The sequence below is a fragment of the Sarcophilus harrisii genome, chromosome 4 (assembly GCF_902635505.1).
Source record: "Sarcophilus harrisii chromosome 4, mSarHar1.11, whole genome shotgun sequence".
Lineage (NCBI taxonomy): Eukaryota > Metazoa > Chordata > Mammalia > Dasyuromorphia > Dasyuridae > Sarcophilus > Sarcophilus harrisii.
The window spans coordinates 459,551,571-459,574,839 of NC_045429.1; the positions used below are offsets into that span (position 1 = coordinate 459,551,571).

The 23,269-nt window shown below is 45.5% G+C and overlaps 1 protein-coding gene across 10 annotated transcripts in view; it reads right to left on the bottom strand.

The window, feature by feature from the left end:
- Positions 1-23,269, bottom strand: part of AGAP1 (ArfGAP with GTPase domain, ankyrin repeat and PH domain 1) — a 615,139-nt gene that overhangs the window by 372,733 nt on the left and 219,137 nt on the right. For all 10 annotated transcript variants that reach the window (XM_031968800.1, XM_031968799.1, XM_031968801.1 and 7 more), the window contains exon 2: positions 200-258. In XM_031968800.1, coding sequence (XP_031824660.1) covers positions 200-258 — 59 coding nt within the window. The remainder of the gene's footprint in view (positions 1-199; positions 259-23,269) is intronic.

Below are 23,269 nucleotides of genomic sequence, written 5' to 3' on the forward strand. Positions count from 1 at the left end.
CACCCTTGGCCAGGCTTTGTCTGAAAAGGGGGCATCGACCCTCAGCTGTGAGGTAGCTGCCTCCCACGAGCAGACCCTCCCCACTGCTCCAGGAAAGCTCAGCTCTTCTGTCTCGGCAGACGTCCATCCCCCGGCTCTAGCAAAGCGTGAAAGGGGTCGAACACAGACACCCACAGAAACAGAGAAACGGATTACTCACCACTTTCAGCTCTGGCACAGATCGACTCAGCGTCCATTCCTGGCTGTTCACGAACGCATCTGTAAAACAGCAAAGGGGGATACAGATGTCAGAAAGCTGGGACGCACGAGAGGCCCAGATTCTCTCCAGACAATCACACCCTCCCACGGGACAAAAGCCTGTGAAGTACGGGGAGGAAATGGAAACCAAAATCAGAACTCAACGCTTTCGATTGCACCAGCCTGGGCGGTTTTGTTCTGGGCCGGCCGCCGTGGAGCTCACTCTCCAAAAGTTCCAGGCTCGTCCGGCCTCGCAGTGAGAGCCAGTCGGCCCAACTCTTCTCCACTCATGTGATCAGTCTCAGAGGGCCGGAATCGAGCCATATTGTACATGAAGTGTGACCTCCTCATCCCCGAAAAACACATCAAAGCACATGGTCCACTGAGAGCAGCTGAGCAGCTTCTCTGTATTCTAACCCTGACTCCAACATGGAGGAGCGGTGGACAGTGCAGAACCCAAGCGTCCCTTTTACACCCTCAGGACTTAAGTACCCTCTTAAGGGTCTCTGATTTCCCCCCTTATCTCTATTTCTTCTATGATAATAGGATGACATTTGCTCTTAACATCTCTTAAAGGGCTCTAATTCTTCCCCTTGTCCCTATTTCTTCTATGATAATAGGATGACATTTGGTTTTCACTCTCTTAAGCCCTGGGTGGGAATCGGAAGTGCTTCCCCTACTACCTACTCATTCTGTACACAGTGGTAGTGTGATGTCATGGGCAGAGCCAATTTCCAGTAGGAAGACTTGAATTCAAGTCTGATTTGATGCCTATCGGCTGTATGACTCTGGGAAATCACTTAATCTATTACTGCTTCAGCAACTCTCTGGAAACTACAATTTGCAGAGAAAATTGTGCTGGTCAAGGACAGGACTTCCCAGGTTCAGTCCCCGTGCTTAGTATGTCCTAGCATAGGGTCCTGTGATCGTCACGACAGGTAAGCTCATGACAAGTGAACATTGTGTTAAATGCTGGTACATGCAAAGGCAGAAATCCCTTTGCATGTATCCACATTTAACACAATGTTCAGTATGCAGTAGGTACTTAATCAATGCTTATCATTTTGAAGGGAACGCCAAGCACAGAGTTAGACAACATTGAACAGATCTCACATTGGGGAGTGATCGCTTGCTTAAAAAAATAAAATAAAAAGATGATTTCTTAACAGAAGCTTGCACAAGACTAGGAAAATACCTCAGCAGAGCAAACAATCTCCATCACTATGGATTCAAAACATGAATTGAAACACACACAGGCGTTGCGTCAGCTGGACCCACATTCAGAACTCCTGAGCCGCCGCGTCCATAAAAGGACCCAAATCACATGTGTTTACACTGCAGAATTGGAAGAATGAACACTAGCTGCGGGAGGACGGCAGCCGCCTCCGGCTGGGCCGGGCACGTGAGCACCCCCTTCCTAGCGGCTGGCATCTTCTCGGGACACCTCAGGGGCGTGGGATGCGAGCACTGGAGATCAGGGCAAGGGACGCAAACACTGGGGACCAGGGCACCTGAGTCGGATCCAGTTAGAGAAGGAAGCTCTATGGTTCCGGGCAAGTCACTTAATCCTCTCACCCTCGATCTATAAACTAGGGATAGCAACAGCACCAACTCGCCAGGGTCATGGTGAGGACCCCATAAGGCAAAACTTTAAAGCACTTTGGGAACCTTAAAGGGCTCTCTAAATGGGAACTTTAAAGTTTGCCTCGCTCTTTGTAGCTATTCCACAGTCTGAGCCTTCCAATAAGCCTGGAGGGTAGGGACTATAGAGTTTTATAACGTTTAAATAAATGTTGAGGAAGAGGAAGGGGAGGAAGAGGAAGAGAAGGAGGAAGAAGAGGAGGAGGAGAAGAGGAGGGGGAGGAGGAGGAAGCATAGGTTGTCCTCAGAACGCTGAATGCTTCAACCACAATATCCCACAAAAAGTATCTACCAAGAAGAAGGCAGGGGAGTTGAATGATTGCTACTGAGTTGTTTAGTTCTCTCCGACTCGTTGCGACGTTTTTGGGGATCTCTCGGCAGAGACACAGTCATAGTTTGCCAGGAACCTGAAGCCAACTGGGTAAAGTGACTCGTCCAGCATCCCACAGCTAGTGTCTGAGGCTCAGGCATTCCCGGCTCCGGGCGCCGGCACTCAGAACCTCGAGACCCCGAGATGGGCGCTGACAAGGAAAGTGCCCCCCAGACAAAGCCAAGCACTAGGAGACATTAAGGTCTGGGACACAGAGAAATGCTGAGGATCCACAGAGGCGTATAACCCCGAGCTCCGGTTTCTATCTCGTGACAAAAAGCCACAACCTTTTACAAATATTCAAACCTAAATCACCAGCTTCTGATCTTGCAAATGACAAAGCCTTGGTCTGACCCAGGGATCCCTGTTCTCAGAGTTAGTTTAGGGATATGAGAAGATTAACCCTAATCCAGCAAAGGACATCTTCCCACGGCCTGCAATATGTGCAAATACTCGATTTGTGTGGAGACAATTAACGGGCCCTGAGAGACTCGGGGCCGGGTCAGCGCCCCTTTCCCAGACATCCCGGCCCAGGCGGAGACCTGACGGCATTCTGGAGGCTGATGGAGACACTCCTCGTGAGCCTCCTGCCAGGCATGAAACCCTCTCATCTCACAAATTCTATCACACATCACACGTATTAATAACATCGAGCATTTCTACAGCAAATTATCCGCAAAGCACCACAAATATAATCTCGCTTTATCTTCACAACAACCCTGGGAGGGAGGGGCTACTGCTATCTTTCTGCAGATGGGTAAACTGAGGCAAATAAAAGTGAAGTGCCTTGCCCAGGGTCACACACCTGGTTCTGAATTCAGTTCTTTCCTGATTGTAGGTCTAACACACTCTTCACCAACTAACTCTTCTGCCTAAAGCAAGACCTGGCTGGGAGGCTGGAGAATGGAGGGTACCTGAGATAGACTGTGGACCAACCATCAAGCTCCCTGGCAGGAATCTCTCGGGTCCTCATCTCCCCATCTAAAACAACCCACTACTCCATCCACCCCCAGCACTCCAGGCTCCTGAAGTTTAGGCTGATTTATTTTCCCGCCTCTGCATCCCAGCTCCTGCCCTCCTGGAGAGAAGGCCTAGGGTCCAGCCTTAGCTCCTCCTGGTTCTGGGACCGAACATGCCACACCTGGCCCACGGCTCACCTGTGTCAGCCTGTCTGTACTGTGGGAAGGACCTAGGAGCTGGCGCTGTGGGAGAGCCTGGAGATACATGCAAAGACAAAGAAGAAACTGTCCCCATGACCCAGGAGCTGAGAGTCTTCAGGGGATTCATAGGATGCAGGAAATGGGCTGAGAAATACGGCCAGAGCCTCGAGAAACTCACAATACTAGAGTCAGGATATCGGGCCGGCCGCTTACAAAGAACCTGGTACAGGTTTCAGAGAAATTGGGCCAGATATTATAGGTTATTGGGGGAGGGGAGAGAGAGAGAGACAAAGAGAGGGAGAGAGACAGAGAGACAGAGGGGGGGAGAAAGGGAAGGGGAGACAGAAAAATACAAAAATACAGAGAGATAGAGGGAGAGGGAAAAAAGAAAGAGGGGGCAGAGAGGGAGGGAGAAGAGAAAGAGCTCTAGATAAACTTATCCACATACCCAGACTTTAACTCAGCACACAGAACTTTCCTAATTAATAAGGCATCTTTCAAATGAGAATCATACAAATAGTCTAGCTGTGAGGGCAGAGGAAGATCTCTGCCTCCTGATGCTCCCCTGGCCGCCTTCAAGGGAAGGTCACCTGAAAAGGAGCTGGCCTGGAAGCCAGGGCACCAATAAAGGCCCAGAGGGACGTGGGGGTAGGGAAGGATGTGTAATTCAATCCCGAGCTGGAGTCTTCATCATGTCGCCGTCAGCACCAGCGCATGGCTGCTGGTTCTGGGCCACTTCCAGCAGACAGTCCCAGGTGAGGACAAGGCCGTGCTGAAGAGATCCAGTCCCCCAAGTTGTAGAAAATGCTACTGAACCATAGTTTTCATACAAACATGAGCCCGTCACCCTGACCATCTTGGAACTCCCCCTGTCCAGGTACAGCCAGAAGCTATTTCCTTTCCCCTTTTTTTGGAGGGAATTAGGCTTAAGTGCCTTGCCCAGGGTCACACAGCTAGTAAGTAGCTGGAGCCAGCTCTGAGCCCAGTCCTCCTGCCTGCAGGGCTGGTGCTCCCTCCACAAGTTTTTCCCTCGGAAAGTTGTCTCTCGTTCAGAGAAGTCAAGTTGGCCATCACCGGTTGTGGTGGGATTTGAACCCGAGTTTTCCCAACTCTCCCCTCCATCCTCTTCCTCTCTCAACCTTTCTCCTTTTCACAAATCAAAGGCCAGCTCACACTTGATATTCATTGAATAAACAATCCCCTAAATTCTCATAGTCATCTTTCCTCTGCTCTAAGTGATTAAAGAGCCCTCCTAATGGTGACTGAAAGAACATTTAAGGAGCACTCTGCATTAATGTGCTACCATATTGGATTTGTTATAAAGCAAACTCATTTACTGCTGTTCAGACAAAGAGAAAAACCTCTTATGGGATATGAGTCGATGGCAAATGGAGATAAGGACGGTCCTTATTTGAGGAAGCATCTATCAAATGGTCTGGAGCAAAGAGTCTGAAGGGAGGGAGGACCAGGAAGCGAAAGTGGACAAATTACAGGGTAAGACTTGGAAAGCAACACAGAAGGGACCTCAGGGCAGCAAAAAAATTGCTTTAATAAGCAGTAATTAACAGCCCTCAACGTTCAAGGCCGATGCTTTGTAAACACCGATATTCTCCTGGTCGTGATGCACGGCTTCGAGATGGTCTTGGAAGGGTTCCAGTTGGCAAAGGAGATCCATGTGGTGGGCAGAGGCAAGAGGTAACAGCAAGGCATGGGCAGGGAAAGGAGCCCAGGGGGAATCATCAGATGGATAGCTACAAGGACAGGGAGCTGGACGGGGCCTGTTGCCAGGGGGAGGGAGAGCTAACATATGGCTTCCAAGTAGCACTGAGACTCAAATGAGGTCTGGAGAACTGGAGGAAGGCTCCTGGCTGGGCAGATGACCCTCATGGAGAATACAGGAAACTTTCCAGCAAGAGTCCCAGAGCAGAGAAGAAGGGATGGAAAGATTGCAACCTGTACTATTACAGGGAGAGTTCAAATCAAGGAATATTCAAGTCCACCAAGGAAAGATTGAGGCAGGTACTAGGTAGGGTAGGAGAATAAATAAGGTACAGCCCACTCCCTTAAGGAGATTAGATGCTTTTTTTTTTTTTTTTTGGCTGAGGCAATTGGGGTTAAGTGACTTGCCCAGGGTCACACATCTAAGAAGTGTTAAGTGTCTTGAGACCAGATTTGAATTCAGGTCCTTCTGAATTCAGGGCTGGTGCTAGGAGATTAGATTCTAATAAAAGAAATACAATTGATTAAACAAATAATTGCGATATGAAATGAAATGTAAGAATACCCCTTGACTAGTTGCAAAAGATATTGTGGAGGGGCAGAGAAAAATGGAGGGAGAAATGGGGAGACAGTGATCGTGATGCCAGAAAAAAATTAAAAAGAAAAGAGACAAGAAAATATTTCCAAAATACACAGGCAAGAGTGGAAAGAAGTTGAGAAGGGGACAAAAATAAGCAGGGCGGTGTTGGACCTGCCATTGCAAATTCAATATATACTTTAAAAACTGTACATGTTAGAAATTCATACCCCATCCAGTCATCCTTTACTGTTTGCACTGGACCATGGGAAGGTTTGTGTGTGCTGGTGGTTGGTAAATTAATTCATAACAAAAAAGAAGAAAATTAAAGCAAAAGGAATTGAATCTAAGAAACGAATGCGATGTGGGGAAAGGACATCATGGTACTTTGAAGGAAGAAACGACTCTTTCAGTGAGGGAGAAGAGGGGATATTTCAAACAAAGGGAGACAATGGAGCTGACCTTGCAGTGATAGGTAGGAGTTTAGCAAGTACAAACAGCTGAAGGGCATCTCAGGAGTGAGAAGAAGTATGATAAAGGGATGGAATCAGAAAATTATGAGTCATGGTGAGTTTTAAGTAGAATACTTAAATTCAGGGAAACAATATGGTTTGGACCCCTTACACCATGCCCCAGAATGTGATATCCAAGTTCTTCTCAATGATATTCATAATGACAAAAAAAAAAAAAAGCAGATATAGGGGAAATCACCTGGATGGCAAAGATCTACCATCCAGATCTACCATCTTGCAATTGAACATCCTGATGTTTCCCAGATACTCAAAATCCAAGAGTCATGATTTCTTAAGACTCGGAATTACAAGTCATGCAGAGGTCAAAAAAAGCAAAGGGTGATTATGGGTAAGTTGAAACATATAATAAACAATGATGTGTCCATGAAGTAAAAAATAATCGTAGTAGTAGCAATACAAATAATAATAATAATAATAATAATAATTAACAGCTAACATTGAAGCTTTTTACAGAGAGCTTTATACATATAATTTCATTTGATGGTCACAACAACCCTATAAGCTAGGTGCTATCATTATGCCCATTTTATAGATGAGGAAGTTGAGGCTGACACCGATTTGGTGATTCATCCAGAGTCAAACAAATAATATAATAAGTGCCTGTGGCAGGACTCAGTCTCCCAATCCAATTCAATGGTCCAGCCATTATATCGCCTAGCTTTAGTATGACTAAGAGGCAAAGTAACACAAAAGGGGACATCCAGGACATCAATGAGTGGAAAAGATACCATGGTCAGTCCAGGGTCACCAGATGGATGCTGATGTACCAACACCACTATGTCCAGAACATTAAAAAAAGGAATAAAAGACCCTTCCTCCCCGTCTCTGTGCCCCATGCAGATCTTCCTTGGATGGAACAACTTCTGTATTGTCATGGGAAAGAATCATACAGGATAAAAAAAGGGTGGGTGGGTTTTAGTTGGAGCTGACGAAACACAAAACTAATCATAAAAATGTCTCTCCTTACCCAAGAACTGGCAATGCAATAATGATATTGCAGAAATTGAAGTCAGTATTTACAAAGTTACAAGACACCAACAGATAATTTTGTGTGGATGAAGTTGAAAATGAAGGAAAAATGAGTCAGAGGTTACTTGAAAATAAATTCTGTTCCAGGCAAATAGCCACAAAGAAATGGAGAAAACGATCTGGATGGTGTGGAAGAAATCCTAATTTGGAAAATCTCTCCATAGACACAGATGGACAACTATCCTGCTCAGAGAGTTGTCTAAGATACAGAGCATAAGTGACTTGTCCAGAATCACACAGAGAAGGATGTGACAGGGAAGTTCATCTCAACTCAACATCCATCATTAATGCTGTCTCTCTCAGTAACTAAATGGACATTTCCCCTTCCCTTTTATTGTAGTTTAACATCTTTTGAAAACATTTACAAATGACATACATGATAATTATAACAACCATATCAATCTAGATTCTAAAACGTAAATTATCTTAATTCTTCATTTGAGCCTCACAATAACCTTATAAATACTACAAGTATTTTTTATCAACCCATTTTACAGATGAGGAAATTAAGGTCCATAAAAATTATATACAGCCTCTCAAAGATCTCATATATTAGGTATGATAGGTATTAATCTCATTCTCATTTTATAAATAAGGAAAGAGGCAGAGGTAAAATAATTACTCCATGGCCATATAGCTAATAAGATCAGATCTAAATTCTGATCCCTGAAAAACCATGCCCAGTTTTCTCCATCACCCCTGACTCTTTTATATGTACACTGTAATATACTGATTTTCTAACAGCTGGGGAGAAGAGATTGAGAATTGCAAGGATTTACTCATAGTAAACTAGAAATGGAGTGTCAGTTATAAATGCTATTGCTGCACTCAAACAGAAATAATTAGACAGATTGTCAACTCAGGTGAGATTCCATGATAAACCACTTCTCTCCCCTTGTTAATGCTACTCCACATGCAACAGATGGTTCCATAAACCTAAAATTGCACTGACAAATGACACATTAATGCATGACCAATATCTACAAATATTTATTTAATGTACACTCAAGTGTGATAAATTGTGCCCAGAATATTCTAAAAGGATTCACTAAATGGAGACAATTTTGAAAAAGACCATACGGATGTTCTCTCTCCCTCTCGTCTCCCTAGACGTCCTTTCCTCGGCTTTCTTTTCCATTGAGAGTGACCAGCCCCGGTGTCTGGTCTAATTTCAGAAATATATATTCATTTCACATGTTTTTTTGCATCCTTAAATTTGAAGAAACTTCCTTGCTCCTTAAACAAAGGCAAAGGCCATCAAGATGCTTTTGGTAGGTATCTGGCCATGGTGCTGACAAGGAAAGTGCAAACTAGCATTTTCAGTACATTCAATCCCACTCAGCAAGGTGAGTTAAAAAATCCACACCTGAATCCAACCATGGAATTTCAGCTTTCAGTGGGAGATAGATTTAGATCTGGGAGGGATCAAAGAGTCCTGTTGGGTGATCCTGTCATTTTAAGGATGAAGATACTGAGGTTTCAAGAGAGAGCCATAATCTGCTGGGAGACCTGGCTAGGATGTGAATCTAAGTAGTTCCAAATCTAGTGCTCTTTCCACTGAATCACGTGTGAAGAGACCTCAGAGATACTTTATCCAAACCCCCTGCAGCAAGCCTAAGGAAAGGACAGGGTTCCAGCCTCTACCTGTAGACCTCCAATGAGGAGAGAACCACTGAACAACACCAGTTATTGGTTCCCTTCCAATTCTGGGCAGCTCCAATTGCTAGGAACTAGTCTTTTACTTACACTTGACTTTCCCTTAAAAAAAAAAAAAAGCTGCCTATTGCTCTTGTTCTAGCTCTAAGGCCAAGCAGAACAAATTTAATTTCTCTTTGCCTCTTTGGGATAAATGATCATCCTCGAGTCTTTTCTCTTCCAGGTAAAACCCTTCAGATCCTCCAAGTAAACTTCTTCATCCTTGCTACTCTTCTGGATGTTCTCCAGTTCGCTGATGTCCTTCCTATACACATGGAGGAGACCCAGAACCCTCCTCATCCCTGAAAGTTTCTCTTCATACAAACCAAGATTAGAAAGTGGATTTCCTTTTAGTTGACATCTTGGAATTGCAGTGCGGTCAAAAATACCTTGAACAAGAGATCAAGGGTGAAGTGGGCAGGTCTTAGGTTCAAACCCAACTTGCTCCCTGTTTGAATCAGAGAAACCCACTTCAGTTTTCTCTAGCCCGGTGCTTTCTCTATAAAATGAAAGGCTGCTAAAGGTCCTTTCTGTTTTCTAAATCACAAGGACACTGATGAAGGAGCCAGGAGGGGCTGTGATAGCCATCTAGTCACAGGCTCATGGAAGAGAAAAGAAGACCTGGAAAAGCCATGAAATCAAAGCCCCTCCAGGTACAGATGAGGAAGTGATAAAGAGACAGGAGCTGACTTGTCCAAATTCCAAAGGCTGCAGCTAGAGGCAAACAAAAGGTGAAGCCGGGGTCTCCTCAGCCTCCAGATCCAGAGTCCTCTCCAAGCCCTACCCAGTCTTCTCTGCTTTTATCATCTCACTGACTCACACCAAACTTGCCGTCCAATAAAACCCACAGACCTTTTCCAGACAAACTCTTGGCTAACCACATCGCTGCCATTAAAAAGAGATCTTTTTTTTTTTTAATAAACTTTAGCAAACAGGAATATTTAGACATTCAAAAAAACTGAAGCGGATTGTGTCAAAAACCATGAACTTTGGTTATGAACTTTGTTTTAATTCACTTTTTTTCTAATGTTCACAATATTTTTTTGCGAGAAGTTTTCATTTTCTTTTGTGTTTTTTGTAAACGAATGTAAAACTTAAATTTGGAAGAAAGCTTATGAATAATCTAGTCCAATGTCCACATGTTGTATGAGGAAACTCAGACCCACAGAAGGAATCAATCTGTCCCAGCAAGTTCACAGACTGAAAGAGCTAGAGAGAGGATCGAAGGCCAGGTTTTCTAATTCCAAATCCAGCCATCTTTCCCCTCAGTCACAATGTTTCCTTAGCCCTTATGTTAGTGAGCACTGCAGGGTTTGGTTTCATTTAAATCCAGGCCTCTGCCTTGCTACCCAAGCTTCCCACTCAATTTGACACAAACAGGCCAAGCTGCTCTCTAGGGATGAAAGTGAGAAGGATGGAGGATTTTCAAGGAGATCGAGAAAGAATCCCAGCTTTGATGATCTGTAGAAAGCTTCTAGAAAAGCTGCCCTTAGCACCCCCAGATCCCCCTCCTGCTCGTGGTCTGGGACAGGGAGGGAACAAGAAATCAAGCTCATTTCAGGTTGGGGGCTTGTTTCCCAGAACAAGAGAAAGCAGTCGCTTTGCTGAAGTGCTAGAAAAAGTAAGATGGGTCATGAGTCATGGTGGGACAGCCATCCCTCCACCAAGTACCAATGAGAAACATCAGATTTCTGGGTGGCCAAGAGAGCTTCCCTGATACTTGCTGGGTGAGAGATTGGTAGAGGGACAGACAGAGAACACAGAACATGGAATGAGCACCCAGTGACAAAGATGAGAGAGCCAACCGAAAGCTACCTGAATCTCAGAGATACAGGAAGAAGGGAAGGAGATGGTGTGACAAAGGAGAAACAACCCTGGCTCTGAACCAGAGGACCTGAGTTCAAAACCTGGTTCTAAAACTAATTTCTTGAAGATAAGAAATGACTTCCTAAAAAAAAAAAAAGAAAAGAAATGACTTCCTAGTCTCTTCTAGTTCTATTATCCGTTATCTCCTTGGGGCTTGCTTTCCTTATCTGCAAAATGGAAGAGTTGGCTTCCTTTCCCAAGGGATGGCTTTGATCCCATGAAGGAGGAAGTAGAAGTCAAGGGAAAAGGTCCTGGGGGGCAATCCTGGTTCTGATTTGCATGAGCTCCTGCAGCTTGGAGAAACCATTTCTCCTCCCTGATCCTCAGTTTTTTCTTCTATAAAATGAAGATGTGGGGCTAGAGGATGCCTTTCTGCCTCTCGATTTGTGATTTCATGAGCCTATGAAAACAATGCTTTCATTTCTCTCCTGAGAGAAACATGTTTCTCCCTCCCTACTCCCCCTCACCCCCCAAGTCTGGACCTTCAGTGAAATTCCCTCTGATTACACAATTCTTTCGTTCTGTGCATGCCTGATGAGACTGATTGAGGGATAATTACTCGGAGTTCCATATGATTAAATAATTGTGTCTACTCTATGAGCAGCAATATGTTAGCCCAGGCTCTGCCGTGAGGCACCTGTCAGGAAATTGCTTGAGAGAAACACAAATTTCCCTTGAATGGAAAGGACCAGTAGTTGCCTGAATATCAAGCACATGGGTACTGGGGAGAAGCTCGTCTGGAGATGCCCTGGCTCGCTAAGAGGGGCTCCTGATTTCTCCACAGGGTTTATGAGAAGAACATTTGTCCAAATAAATAAATAAATAAAATCCAGCAAAGCAATAAGAAATGTGAAGGACCTGCTCCCCAGTGGCCAGGCAGACACAACAAAGCATCTCAATGTTTTTCCCCTCCTGGATGACTGATAACAGGATGCATCAAAAGCCTCCCAAGACTTAGTGCTTGGCAGCCTCCCATTGGAGTAGCTAATAACCTCCATCGTGAATCTCAAAGTCTTCCGCTGAGATGTCTCCATTTATTCAACTGAAGACTTGAAGGACAATTAAATCCAGCACCAGAGCCACACAGGAGGAAGCTGAGCCTTGATGGATGGGAGGCGAGCTTATGGCCCCTGGGAAAAAAACAAAAACCTAACCCAAGAAGTAACTGATTAATTGCTCCAATATTCTTCAGTATTTCTGTGATCTCATTAAGGTGGGTATTAATGGCCACTGTGTTCATTCATTCGGCAAACGTCCCTCTATGTCGGGTACCAAAGAAACATGATGAAAATGACATAGTGCCTGCCTTCCGAGAGCTTATACTACTCCACAGGGAATCACAGGGCACACATAGGCACAAACCAAATGTCCCCAAATCTGAGCCAATGGGAGGGCACTAGCAACCAGGAGGAATTCAGGAAAAACTTCTTGTATGAGCAGGGACCTGAATTTTGAAGGAAGCTGGAGGTAGGGGTGGAATTGCAGGAAAGAAAGGTAAAGTAAGCCTGAAAGGTGGCAACCTCTCCCTCCCTCTCATTCTCACTGTGATCCATCCCTGCCCATATGGCCGGTCCATTTCCTCTCCAGTTCCTACTGTGATTTTAGTTCTGACAGCTCAGGAATACTCGCTTATAATGCAAGTTGAATTTGAGCAGTCTGTATTCATTGATACCCAGGTTCCTAAAGAATAAAGGATGTCAAAGTTTCCAATCAAGAGATGCATTCATTTTGGATGAGCAAGAAAGAGAGCTGATTAGCAAATCAACTCTGCCCATGCTCACGGGTCCTTCTAAGGTGAAACTTCTCGTAGATGTCCTCGGAAAGAAAAGACAAGTCAACTGCTATCAACCAAGAAGAGCACTGCCTGCTTGTTTCTTTGTTTAATGAAAAATGGAGCTAATTTTCCCAGATAATGAGCAGAGCCTCTGCCTCTCTTCCTCAAAAGGGACAAGGTAGACAAAAACCTAAAGGCTAACTGATGATTGGATTGAAAAGAATCTGAATAAAACTTTGTTTTTTCTGAAAAAAGAAATCATTTTTTAGAGGCAGGAACAACTTGACTTGTAATTTTGTGTTTAACAGAGTCATTTTCCTTCCCTCAGTCTGTCTTGATGAGATGTTGTTGGAGGAATACATTTTCACATCTAAACACAGAATAAAAACTGTTAAAATCACACATGACTTTATTGAAACACTTTTCTATTTGTGGTACTCAGACATGGCAGCTTCCCAATGACGAGTGCCAGAAAAGGCCAGTATAATAGAGAGAGGAATCCATATTTATGTTGTTAAAACAGTCCTGAGGAGCTCCTTCCAAACTCTTTCTCAACAACAATTCCTTAAGGCTGAAAAGATACATTAAAGTGAGTTTTCAGCATAGAAGTTAGAATCATCGTTCACATTTTGCTCAATGTTGACTATTTCTGCACAAGAACAAAAACTTCCTCGTTCACCCAGGGCCTAAAATCGCAAGTCCCATAAACCTCGCTGTTTCCTGAGCAGATATTCTCTCAACTAGTTACAAAGATCTTGAATATGGCCCCATCCAGCCTCCTTCAGCAAAGAGCAAAAGAGACTGAAAGGGAGGGAAGAATTGGAAGGTGACCAATGGATAGGGCGAAGTTAGAGGACAAATGACGTAAAATAGCATCTTCCCACACCATAAAACCATGAGTTCAGAAAACAAGAGACTCAAAGATGCCTTGAATTCAGAATCTGACTCCACGCTTCCCACATGTCCCAATGTGAGCACCCCAAACCCAACAACAGAGTTAGGATGGACACACTGACCCCATAAACTAAATCCCCAATACAAGGTCATGCTATAAGGGCTAAACATTCTATTACTTGACTCAAAGGTCATCTAGTTTAAACTCCTGGTTTCATATGTGAGCAGTCGAACCCCCCAAGAGGTTCAAGGTCTTGCCCATAGCGCTAATGAGCTCCAGATTCAGGATCTGAACCCAAGGCTTCTTGGGTTCTTTCCACTGAACCACACTGCCTGCAGCCCTTTTGCTTGCTTGCTCTGTCCCCAAAGGAGGGGAGGGATCCATATTTGGAAGCCTAAATTATTACTCAGATGTGCAACACATGGTCAAAGCTCCATCAATTTTAAGAAGGCTTAGATTGGCCCATCCATCTTGTGAGGCAACCCTGAAAGATCAGAACAACCTCAAAACATACTGTTTGGAAGGAGCTTCTTTGAAATGTCAAGTTTCTAAGTCCCCCAAAAGAAATTCAAAGTCCTGGGTGAAGAAGGCTGGGGCAAAAGAAAGAGAGAGCTTCCATCACTGGGGGAAGGGAGGATTTCCATTCTCCAGTCTTTGACAGCAACACCAAATTCTATACAGAAATGAAAGGAGAAATTCTTTCTAAACCAAAAATATGTGGGTTTTAGGAATGGAACCCCGACTCCCCATGGCAGATAAGAACTCATTCGATGAAGATTCCACTAACACTGCAATCCAGAATCCAAAAGGCTGATCATCCTGAGGGGCTGAGATATGGATTTTTCATGCCCAGGTGTATATATATTTATGTTTTCTGAGCACTTATCAATGAAACCTAATACCCTCATCTATGGAGAGAGGTGGGGGACCACTAGGTGTGAATGGCAGATACACTGTCAGATAAACAATTTCTACATAGCAGATTTTTGCTTATTTTTTTTTCTTCATTGTAAAGGGAAGATCAATTTCAGGAATGAGGAAGGGAGTGTAGTTCTGAATGACTCTGATGTAAACAATAAACAAAAACTTAATTATTAAATTAAAGAACATTAATGGTAGTGGTAAAGAACATTAAAAAACAAGGAGAGAAAAATACATCTGCTTCTCTAACACACACACACACACACACACACATACACAATTTGGGGATTAAGAAAGGAAATAGCTGACTAGTGTAAAAGCAGAAATCCATTTCAAAGACGATCAAAGGGAGAGCTGTGGATTAACTCCAGTCACATCCCAGTTCTCCAACAAGCTCCCTATGAGATCTTAAACAAGTCGATTGATCTCCTGCTCCTCAATGTCCTCATCTGAAAATTGAGAGGTGTGGACAAGGTACTTTCTCAGATGTGTTCCAGCTTGAAATCTCTGAGCATACAACTACACATTTTTAATAGAATGATGTTGCTCTAAAGGAGATGACACTTTTATCTGGAGAATTTTTCTACCTATACAGAAGCCACCCTGTTTAGTTTCTTATTTAAAACAAAGTAAAGGATTTAGTCACTTTTAAATAATGTTCTTTTAAAAATGCTAATAATGAGACCCTTAAATAAACAAGTCAGTTAGGGAGGGAAGGAAGAAGGCAGGAAGAGAGGAAGGAAGGAAGGGCTCAGGGATTTAGGTTAGGAAAACACAGGGCACTCTAGGCCTGTCAAAGAGCATTTCAGATTGCTTATGAGAATGCCCCAGGTGATCACTGGGCTCTTGGGAACTCCTGAGGGGACCACTTGGCTCTCTGGAAGTCCTTAGGGGACCAATGAGCTCTTGGGAAGTCCTTAGGGGACCAAAAGGCTCTTGGGAAGTCCTGGGGGGAGGACCAGTGGGCTCTCTGGAAGTCCTTAGGAGACCAACAGGCTCTTAGGAAGTCCTTAGGGGACCAACAGTCTCTTAGGAAGTCCTTAGGGGACCAACAGGCTCTTGGGAAGTCCTTAGGGGACCAATGGGCTCTTGGGAACTCCTCAGGGGATCACTGAAGTCATGTGAACTCCTGAGGGGACCCATGGGCTCAGGGTTGCCTCAGGGGATCCTGGGGCGCAAACACCCAAGCAAGGTGGAGGGCACTTAGAGAAGCCCCAAAGCTTGCCCTACTTTCTGGTGATTTGCTTCAGCCTGGCAGGCAGCTAGTCTGTGATTACCTGGACTTTGTGAGCATCGCACACTGTGGCCCTCACCCCCGAGAGCTATAATCAGCACTCCCTACTCCTCTGGCTCCTGAGTCCACAGCTCACCAGACTTAAGGGCAGCAGAAGAAGAACTTGGATTTTAAAATAAGAGGCTAAATTTGCAGCTCTGGACAAGCCAGGAGAAAGCTCCTCCCTTCTTAGGAAGATGTGGGGTGGCTGAGGGTGTGGGATGTTCTTTCTCCTTCATCAATAGTTTTTGCTTAAAGACTGACTGTGTCCAGGAGAGCGTCTCCTGAAGTCCCTCCTTGGCCCTTGCTCAGGGAGGGCTTGGGAGCAGGCTCGGGAGCACTCATTTATCTTCCAGTTTCTGTCTGGGGAATGGGGCGAGGGGAAGTGATGACCGATTTGACGGATGGCTTTCTCAGAGTCACAGCTGTGGGGGAGCACTAGCAGGGCATCCTTGGCTGGCAATCTTGTATTCCAGCCATTAAAGAACAAGCATTTTGCCAGGGTAAGATTAACAAAATGGACTCAGTCTGGCTGCCAGATGCGACCATCTTCCCCTCACATTCACCTGCGTGACATCAGAGGGCCCGGAGAAAACCCCTGAAACGCAAATCCCGAGTTTCTCCATATTTCTGGCTTCCACCCAGAGCGCAGACGTGGTCAGCAGTGGAGCCGGACCAAGGCGCGGCCAACTGGGTCCCACACAAAATGGTGCCCGCAGCCTGTGCCCCCCCCCCCAGGAGCCCTGCTCTCAGCTGCAAAGGCCCCACCGGCCTTATTCTAAGCCAGGGATGGGCGCCCGAGCCCTACTTCCGTGGCTGCAGCTTCCCAGCTGCCCAGTGGCCCAGGGCCTCTCCCACAGTAGCAGGTAATGTTTCCAGGGCGGCCTGGGGACACAGGGAGCCTCCTTCCTGAGCAGTGATGGCCTGGGGGCAGTTCACCTGAACCTTCTCAATGGGGACCCAAAGAGACAGGCCCCCAAAGCCCTGATCACCCAACACTCACAGGGCAGGAGCACCATTTCTCCGATGGCTTTCCCGCATTCTCCATCTGGGCCTTAATTTCCCCAACTGTCAAATATAGGCGTGAATTTGCCCAATGTCTAAGGTTCCTGGAAACTTGAACTCAATGACCCTTTTATCCCTTTTCTCAAAGAAGTCCCCTTGTTCTTCAGTCAAAGCCAGAAACCATTTCCCAACCTGACTCTGGAAGGAGAAAACTAGCAGGTCCAGGATGGGGGCCCCACAGTGGGAAACCCGGGCCCGCCCGGCCGGGGCTCCTCAGCCCACGAGGGGCAGAGAGGGGTGCACCCGCTCACGTGCGGCTCAGACGCCGCCTGGTTTGGGAACCGCGGGCGGTCCCACCACCCTCAGGCGCCCCGGCTTCAGTGAGTCCCTGACCCTGCCGGGAGGACGGAAAAAGGAAGCTCCTGGGGAGCCAGCCCATATGCCCAACTTGGGATCGACTTAGAGCACAAAGCTCAGGCGTGAGGAGCCGGTCCCAGAGCTGGGATCGGGCGTGGGGTCAAAATCCAGTGTCGCTTCCACAGCATTGAGCCTCCTCCTAAGGATGTCAGGTACAATGAGTCTGGGACGATGCGGAGGAAAACAGAATGGCCACTAAGAAACCAAGGACTGGTGAGTGCCCATTTTACAATGAGAAAATGAAGGTCCACTTGGTGAGACCTACTGAGTGTCTGCCATGTGGCAGGGCCCCAGAAATCCGAAAGCCGAGACCAGCTCAACAGCCAAGGAGACTCGGTTAGGCTGTCCAAGAGGGACGGGGCCCATCTGAGGAGGCCTTGGGGCCTAGATTACCTGTGCACATCCCACTCCTGCCCTTGGGGGACCATTGGGAGTTTCCTTCTCTGCAAGTCCCCTCCACAGCAGGACGGAGAATCAGAACAGAACCCACAACGGTACAGCCATAGTGGGAATCTGGACCCCAGTAGGCATGTGTGCCTGGCTTCCTGAGGGCTTCATTGCAGATTTACAGGTTTAGTTGGGAAGGACCCTCAGCAGCCAACAACCCAGCGCCTCCACTTAACACAAGGGGGGACCCCTCCCTGGCCCCTCAATCCGGCTGCCGGGGGAAATCCCAGGGGCATCTGATTGGCCCCAGCCTCCTGTCTAACCAGCCTTAGCACTGGTTTAGTTTTTAGAAATAATAACAAATTTCATCTAAGAAAGCAACAAGGGTAACTGGGGGGGGGGGGGGGGGAATTTAACCCTCTATCATCCAAGCTGCCCGGGGAGGGCTGGACGCCCCCTTGTGAAGTTAATACCAGCCAGCACATGTAACCACACAATAAATCCCATCCTATCGTGGTCTGGTTCTCATAACTTTCTTGGAAATGGAGATGCTTCCAAATTGGATAAACAGATTTCTCTGGGGAAAGAAAACATCACTTTCCAAAAAAACAAACTGTAAGGCAGGGAGAGCTCTGGGCCTCCCTGACCCAGGATTCTTTATCTCGGAGGCTTCTCTTTTTTAACATTCTGCCTTCCATAAAAGGAAACCGGATTGGGGGGTGGGGTGGGGAGGAGGTGACGTGACCAGAGCAAATCATGGAAACTGTCATAAAAACAGTTCAGGGGCCAGCATTTATGAGGGTACACGAAGGGTCTGTTCAATCATCCCGGGCCAGAGGCCGCGGTAACTGGCACAAAGTGGGGGCTCAAGAAGTGTTTTCTGACCGTCGGGACTCACAACTAGAATATCTCAGCTCATCTGTGAGGTTAAATTCAAAAGTGATTTTATTCCAGAGAAGAAAGGGATGCTAGAGGCCACCTGACCCCGAATCCCCTCCAGAACCAATCTGAAACATCACTATCTCCTTTCTACTTGAATATCCCCACTGATGGAGAACTCACTACTCTGCAAAATCGCTCACCCCTGCTAAGGACACTCTTCTTTCTGCTGAGGGGAAGGGTGCCCCCAAATCCTTTCTATCGCTGAGGGAGGAGTCGGGGAACAGCCACTTAGTCTTGACAGCTGACCCCAGCTGAACCGCTGGGAGCCAAACTGGAATGGCACCCTGCCCGTCACTATATCTGAACACTACAAACACGGCCTCTCCCTCCTACTCTGCTTCTCGTTAAAGCCACAACCGCACTTATCCTCGCCTCTCCAAAAATATAAACCATCGGAGCCTCGGCTTTTCCATTTGTTAAACAAAACGTAGGCTCCTCTGACGGAATGTCTTCATTTGAGCTGCAGAAAATGCTTTCAAAGAGCTAGAAATCCACATTCCTTCAGGAGTCTTCCCCCAAATGTACTGAAATCTCCAAGGGAAAAAAGCCTTCTTTCATGGCAACTTCCAGGAAAAACACCTGGGAAGACAACGGAGAATCATCACAACCCCTTTCACCAGGAGCTAATGTACTCGGATGAGTGGACACATCCCAGGGACACATCAACTGAAATGAGCCAAAAAGGCAACGGTCCCAATTTGAAGGCTGAAAATACAATTCTGCAGTTGTAGTAAAACAAGCCCTACTATGTGCTGTGTATTAGAGAATCAAATCAACTGATCTCAGCCCCCAAGAAGTTTATTTTCTTCTGAGAACACGAGGATTCTGGGAACAAAATGCCCTGAGCCCCGGCTTAAAGGCACTGCCTTAGCTGGGTTAGAGATTCCATTCACCAGGAGCCTAAATGGCTGGCACCTTCTGTGCCCGTGTGGGAACCCAGCTCCGAAGTGCCAACTGTTTCCTAAACCAGATCAAAATATAATTAGGAAATGTGATGATGGTAATTTGATGTTTTCTTAACGGATAGATGACCCAAAAAGACAGGGTATACCTTGTTCCTAGAATATAAAGCAGGTGATACGCAGAGTTTGGATAAATAATAAACATTCCCAAGACAGAGCTGGGATGGAGTTTGGTGACATGAAGTCCACCCTTCAGCTGAACAAGAATCCGCATTATAATACACCCTTCCTATAGGGTCACCCAGAAGGTCTTTGAAGGTTCTCCAAGAAATCTCTCTCCAAACCTGGTCTGCATATTTGGCAAGCTTGTGCTCGGCCTTCAACCGGACTAACAATCTATAGAAGCCTTGCCATAAATCTCTGAATGCTTCACTTTTTATGTTATAATAACGTTGCAGTAACAAACACAGGGAAAGCCCACGGGCCTCCCCAGATCGAGAGCATTAACTGTAGTCTTTTCTCCACACTTTGGGGTTTTCAATTATTTTCTTCTGAGGTAAGGTACAGAGATAAGCTAAAACACTAGTAATGGAAGTGGAAATCCACTTCCATTAGCAACTCATATCACTTTCTGTGCTGTGAATTAGGGGTTTCAGGGGCTGCAATTGATATTCCTCCAGACTTGTGCCTGTGTGAGTCAGTTTCTGCCCCTGCCATCCCTCCATAACTCAAAGGTTGGGTCCCACTCAGGTCCCTTCCAATTACCGTGACCCCATGAGAAAGCTCATGACAAGAGGTCAGGGATCAGCCAGACATAAGCAGCTCAAGCCAATGGGGCTTTCTCATCATTGCATTCTGGGAAATAAAAGACTTTTACAAATGTGACCTTCAGGATCTCTCAAAATGTCTCGACACTTTCGACTAACTTTGGAAGTCTCCAAATGTGGGGGTTGTTAGACAGGACAACCCCAAGACAATCAAATAATTGGGTCTTGAGACACAGAGAGAAAGTTACTTCCTAGACACTGAAATGAGCTGGAAAACCAGGCAGTTCTGGACAGCTGTTCTTAGAAAGGAGAAGACTAAAATGGAGATAGGTGAAGCGACAACTCTCAAAAGCCCTCTTTGTCACGCAGCTTTGACATTGATACTCAATGCGTCAAGGGAGGATTCCCGGGGAAGGGGGGTGAAATGCTCTCCTTGTTGAGGCGTTCAGTTACATGAGTGTCAAAAGCAGACCAAGGTAAGTTCTCCAGGCTAAATTATTTACTGCTCCTGCCTGCCCCAAATGCTGGTCATCACTCTCCTGAACATAATCAAGTTGGACAGTCTTAATTCTGTCAAGGAACATAAACATCAGCCACCAAAACCCTTATTCACAACACAGTGCTTAGCAGAGAGCATGAATTACTAATAGGAGAAATGGAAGTCTCTCAAATTACTAGTGTGGGGATCATCAAAAAAAAAGCTTTTCTCTGTACCTCACTTTGGAGCAAAATAATTCAAGCAAAAACCCCAAAATGTGCAGCAAACTAGACAGTCGACACTCCTGCCTAGAGAAACCCAGAGGGCTTTTCACACAATGTTATTGTGCTGTAAAAAATTTGATAAAAAATGAACCATTTGGAGATATATGAGAAGACTTATATCAATTGTTGTAGAGTCAGAAGAATCAACTGGACAATATACAGTGTGATGGCAATAATATAGAGAAAAATCATTCTCCTGGCAAAGCAAACGGAGTAAGACTCAATCTTGGCCATGGAAAAAAGGTCACAAAATCCACTTGATTCTTCCACGTGTGAATGGGATGGGACACTGCAAGCGTGGCACCTAAGGCTAGTTGGAAGGAGCTACCATTGGAACCCTGAATTTTTGCTTAACATTCACTGGTTGGCTAGTATTAAGGGACAGGTCAATTCTCCAAGAGCCTCTACTGCTGTGGACCATAATATCTCAGTCTCCTTGTAGCATCCTCTCACAAGAGGAGATCCATTCTGGGTTGGATCTCCAGCAGCCACTGTCAGGTGGCTCCCGTGGATTCCAACAAACAGTTCCCATGATTCCAACGGGCTAGGGACACTCTAGGTGCTTTGGAGTCTGCAAAAAGGAATGGTTTGCAAAAACAAAAGTAGCAACAACTTAGTTTTAAGCGTCTTTCCATAAAGAACCAAAATAAAGAACATGGTAGACATCAATATTTGGGTCGGTCAACAAATAATAATTACAGCTAATGATTATAGGGCACTTACTGCCTTGTGCCAGACGCTGTGCTAAGGGCTTTACAATCATATTAATCATTTGATTCTCACAATAACTCTGCAATGCAGGCACTATTATTATCTCCCAAAATGAGGCAAACAGTGACTTGCCCAGGATCACACTCAATTATAGCACTGAGTAGATCAATCCTGCAGGGGAAATGTGGATTATTTAGACATATAAGCCCAAGTCTTGGTTCCTGTCCTGCCTTAATGAAGTTTAAAGAGCAGAGAAGGAGAGGAAATGCAAATACAAGAACGTGAACATGAACATAGAGAAGGGAACATGAGAAGGTGGGATTAAAGAACCTCAAAGAAAGGTCTCCATGAATTCAGAAGAGACCAGCATGTCCTGCCAGGGAGGGAAGCATTAAGGGAGATCTGGAAAAGGTGGCACTTGGGTTGGACCTGGAATTGCGGATAGGAGAGATGGGGCTGGCTCATCAACGACCATGAGAAAGGGCTTGAACAAGGACACGGGGAGGGAGCAGAGCACTATAGTAAGGAACATAAAAAGACCAAAACACAGATGAGAATCAAATTGTGCAGGACCTTGAATGTTTGGCCAGTAGTTGTGTAACAGCTTAGATATGCTCATCGAATCTGACTGGGTTTTCAAACCACATCAAAATGACCATGTTGACTTTCCTAAAAAAGATACACTAATTTTTTTTTTCAAATAATGGAAAGGGGGCTTGAGCCCCAGGCACCCCTCAGTGCCCGGGCTCCCCAGAAGCAGAGGATGGGTCAGAATAAAATGTCTTAACCTCTTGACCTGAAAAGCAGAGGAGCTGTCCAAAAAGCGGCAAGTTGGGAGACTTCCAAAAAGCTTACAACAGGAAGGGGATGGGGTCGGGGGAATGGAGGGGGAAGGGAGAGAGACTTAAATGGATTTGTTCTAAACTGGTTTACAGACAGAACCCAGGCAACAAGCCGTAATTTCATGGTGCCACTACCAATTATATGGCTACATTATACAATTAAAATAAATATTATACATTAAGTTTCAATAAGAATGAAATCTAATAATATCATTCCATAATAGTGACTGCATTCTGGGATCTGGCAACATGCAAATGAATATCTGATTCCTCTTTCCAACCCTCAGTTTCCTGACCTCATTTCCAAGGTCATTAGATATGAAACTCAGGGACTGAAATGGTTATTTGCAGCTTTGTACAGTATTCATCTCATAGTCACTGACATTTTGTGTTCCTGATGGGAGGAAATAGATAAAAAAGGAGACCCAGACCAATGGGCGTTTCCTCCACTACCAGCCTTTTTATGGAAGGGCTTCCTGATTCCCCAGCAGGCTCTCCAGCCGCCTAAAATTCTCATCAGCTCTTCAACAAATCCAACAACAGGACATGGCCGCCATTTTTGTTCCCCCACTGGAAGCAGATCTCTGAGGCTCTCCAATCACACGGTGAAATGTGGCCACTAAAAACAAAGTCATTGCCACTCAATTCCAATGGTAGCCTTTAAAAAATCACAGCTGCAGAAGAAAGAAAATCATCGTTCTTGCCCAACATTTGGATTTCTGCTCCACAGAAGCCCCAGTTAAGGAACAAGTCCCTCTCTTTCACAAAGGGAAAGGCAGCAATGCCATCCTTGTGCAGTCTCCCAAGCAGGACCCTCTGGAGGACTTTCAATGATGGACTAACA